This window comes from Elephas maximus, chromosome 17, assembly GCF_024166365.1.
Source record: "Elephas maximus indicus isolate mEleMax1 chromosome 17, mEleMax1 primary haplotype, whole genome shotgun sequence".
NCBI classification, from domain to species: Eukaryota; Metazoa; Chordata; class Mammalia; order Proboscidea; family Elephantidae; genus Elephas; species Elephas maximus.
In genome coordinates, this window is record NC_064835.1 from 25,541,466 (window position 1) to 25,544,678 (window position 3,213).

At 38.3% G+C, this 3,213-nt stretch overlaps 1 protein-coding gene across 1 annotated transcript; it reads right to left on the reverse strand.

Moving 5' to 3' along the window:
- Positions 1-403: 403 nt before the first annotated feature.
- On the reverse strand, positions 404-1,336 carry LOC126060553 (olfactory receptor 145-like). The gene has a single exon (XM_049856754.1). It carries the CDS (start codon positions 1,334-1,336, stop codon positions 404-406), a length of 933 nt encoding a protein of 310 aa, XP_049712711.1.
- Positions 1,337-3,213: the final 1,877 nt, after the last annotated feature.

The following is a 3,213-nucleotide window of genomic DNA, read 5'->3' on the forward strand; positions in this document are numbered from 1 at the left end:
TTAACTCATTAATGCATCCAATGGAATATTACAAGCACCTAATAAGAGATCTCTACTGCAATGGTATAATGTCACACTAAAATTGCTTTATTGGATCATTCACAGAACCCTTAATATTTTTCCAAGAGAAAAAAAAAAAGGAAAGTTCAAATTTACAGTGAAAAATACAGTGATAATAAATTCCTTCCTTAATATTATTCTTAAGAGAAAAAGTGAGAATTAGAAGAAATTATGCAAATGTTTAGTAAGAACAAGTGAAAATAAATCTTTGAAAAAAAGACAAATACCACTCACCAAGGTAAGAAAGAAATAGGATAAGAATAATACTACCAAAAATACTGAAATTAAATATGCAGAGCCTCCCTGTCCTCTAACTACCTACACAGAGAGATACTGTTTCTGATCAAAACCTTTTCCTACTCAGGGTTTTCCTCAGGGCAAGTTTAACATCTTTGTTTCTAAAGGTGTAGATTAAGGGGTTCACCATGGGAACCACATTGGTGTAAAACACAGAAGAGATTTTTCCCTCACCCATTGATCCTGAAGAAGATGGTTTGAGATACACGAATGCACCTGATCCAAAGAACAGAGAAACAGCAATTATGTGGGAACTGCAGGTACTGAAGGCTTTGGACCTGCCCTCAGTAGAATTGATGCGAAGGATGCTAGAGAGAATGAAACCATAAGAGATAAAGATGGTAAGGCTGGGAAAAACAATGTTGATGCCCACCACAATAAAAACCACCAGCTCATTGACATAGGTGCTGGTGCAGGAGAGCTGGAGCAGAGGGACAATGTCACAAAGGTAATCGTTGATGGTGTTGACATCACAGAAGGTCAGTCTCAGCATGCATCCAGTGTGAGCCATAGCACAAGAAAAGGCCATCAAGTGTGAACCAAAAATAAGGTTGAAACACACTTTAGGGGACATGGCAATGTTATACAAAAGTGGATTACAGATGGCTACATAGCGATCATAGGCCATTGATGTCAACACATAACATTCAGATATAACAAAAAAAAGGAAAAAGTAGAGTTGGGTCATGCACTCCTTGTAGGAGATAATATTCTTCTTTGATATGAAGTTCATTAGCATTTTTGGAGTAAACACAGAACAATAACAGAGGTCTACGAAGGACAAGTTAAAGAGGAAAAAGTACATGGGGGTGTGAAGGTGAGAAAACAGGCCAATCAGAGTTATCAAGCCCAAGTTTGCCAACACAGTAACCATATACATTGCTAGAAACAGAATGAACAAAGGGAGTTGGAGACCTGGTTGGTCTGTTAATCCCATCAGAATGAATCCAGTCACAAAAGAACCATTTCCAGTAGCCATTTCTGTAGGATTGTCTGTGGGGACAAGGGAAAGGTGTCACATTAGACGACAATCCAGATTTTCCTACAATATCTCCTCCCATAAGAGTGGAGTATATGCTGAAAATGTCTGAGACTAACCCAACCTGTGCCCATATAACTGGCCTTTACTACTACCAAGATACAGAGTAACACTGACCTCCATTATTAGAGTCTTTGTAAACTAAAAATAGCAAAGATTACCTCCAACTTTGTCTACACACAGAATGTCAGTGTTGCCTTATGTAACATGACAGCTGGAAAAATCAAGGAATAAAGGAGAAGAAAGATGGCCAGGACTAAATCATCTCTCTCTCTTCTCATTATTTCTTCTCTCACCTGAGCTCTCTTCTCTCCAGTAAAATTGGAGGCAGAGGCCTTAGGATCATGGTGTTGTCTTCAGATGCAAATAAGATGCTGGCAGAATGGGAACCATGAACAATTGTTTCTAATTCAAAACTAAGGAACCAGAGTCTAGGAGAGCTTCTGTAACTGCCCCCTGTCAGAGTAAAAGTCATAAATGTAGAAAGATGAGAGTTCTCTCCTGGGAGAGGAAACTTAGTGACTATGGATCTACTGCGGCCCTGATGTCTGAACATTCCCTGGTCTCCCTTCAGTTAGATTATTCCGGCCACTGTTAGACTTCACAAAATGGGAAAGAAAGGGCAAATTGTAGATCCCAGCACTTTCTTGCAAAACAAGAAGGATGTTAATATGGAAGCAGTTCAGGATCTCACCTCCTTAGACCAGAAATCGTTTGTGTTTCTTTATCAATTTTCTTTTTATTCTGGTGGTCTTAGAAAGGAAATTTCAAGATCTGAGGCTTTGTTCTGTTGATTCTAATAGGATGCTGCCCTGGATTAATTTATGAAGTGCCCTAAAAAATCTTTTTGAGCTACAGATGATATTTTCTGATTTAATATTGAGCGTGCTCAATCAACAGGGAAAAAATCATTATTATTATCATCATTTCCACGCTATAAAAAGCAGATGATTTAATGTGAGTTTACGGTTGTAATGCACTTGATTATAAACAGGTTAGAACTGGCTCAGGCTCTACCCCAGGGAAAAAATTATGCATGTTGAAGGGAAATAAGAAGATTGTGTTTACGCCCTGGATTATGATCTGTCTGTAGTTCCTTAGGGGTCAGTGTTTACAAAAGTTTTCAACTTACTCAAGGGAATACACATCCCCCAATGCAAATTAGAAAAGAAGCTCCATATCCTTATCATCTTCATCTCTTAAGGGAAATCTACTGTGTTGTTTTCTTTCCTCTTCTTCCCAAATCCTAAAGGGAGATTTTGCCATACGGTTTCTTCCTTAAGGCTTCTTTATTTCATAATATTAAGTGTATAAAAAAAAAAATGGCAGTAATTGCCTTGAGTTGTTGTCTCCTGGGGTGTCTCTAAATCAGTTTTTAGTTTACTGTTTTCCTTGTAAAGTGTTTACTTTAAACATTTACTGTAAATTTCTACCTGAAAGTCCTGCTGGGTCCTTAAACATTTCAGTAACTGAGGTCATCCATCTCTTCTCATTATCATACTAAACAGTGTGGGCTATGGAGTGAGAAGGCACATGTATGAATCCCATCTCCATGTGCACTAATTATAACACCTTGGGCAGGTGACTTAAACTGTCTGTGCCTAGGTTCATCACTGCTAAAACAGGGTTGGTAGTAATAACATCTCTCTCATTTGGGTTGTTGTGATAATTAAATGAGCTAGCATAAGCAAAATGCTCAGAGCACTGCCTGGCTCATGCTAAACAGTCAATAAATGTCAGCTGTCGTTCTTTATGTTCTCAAAGCTCCTCATAGAGCCTCCATCATAACACTCATCAGACATATTTTCCTTTTCTGT

What these genes read in the sequence shown, in the direction of transcription:
- LOC126060553 (XM_049856754.1), bottom strand. Translation starts at nt 1,336, where the DNA reads ATGGCTACTGGAAATGGTTCTTTTGTGACTGGATTCATTCTGATGGGA.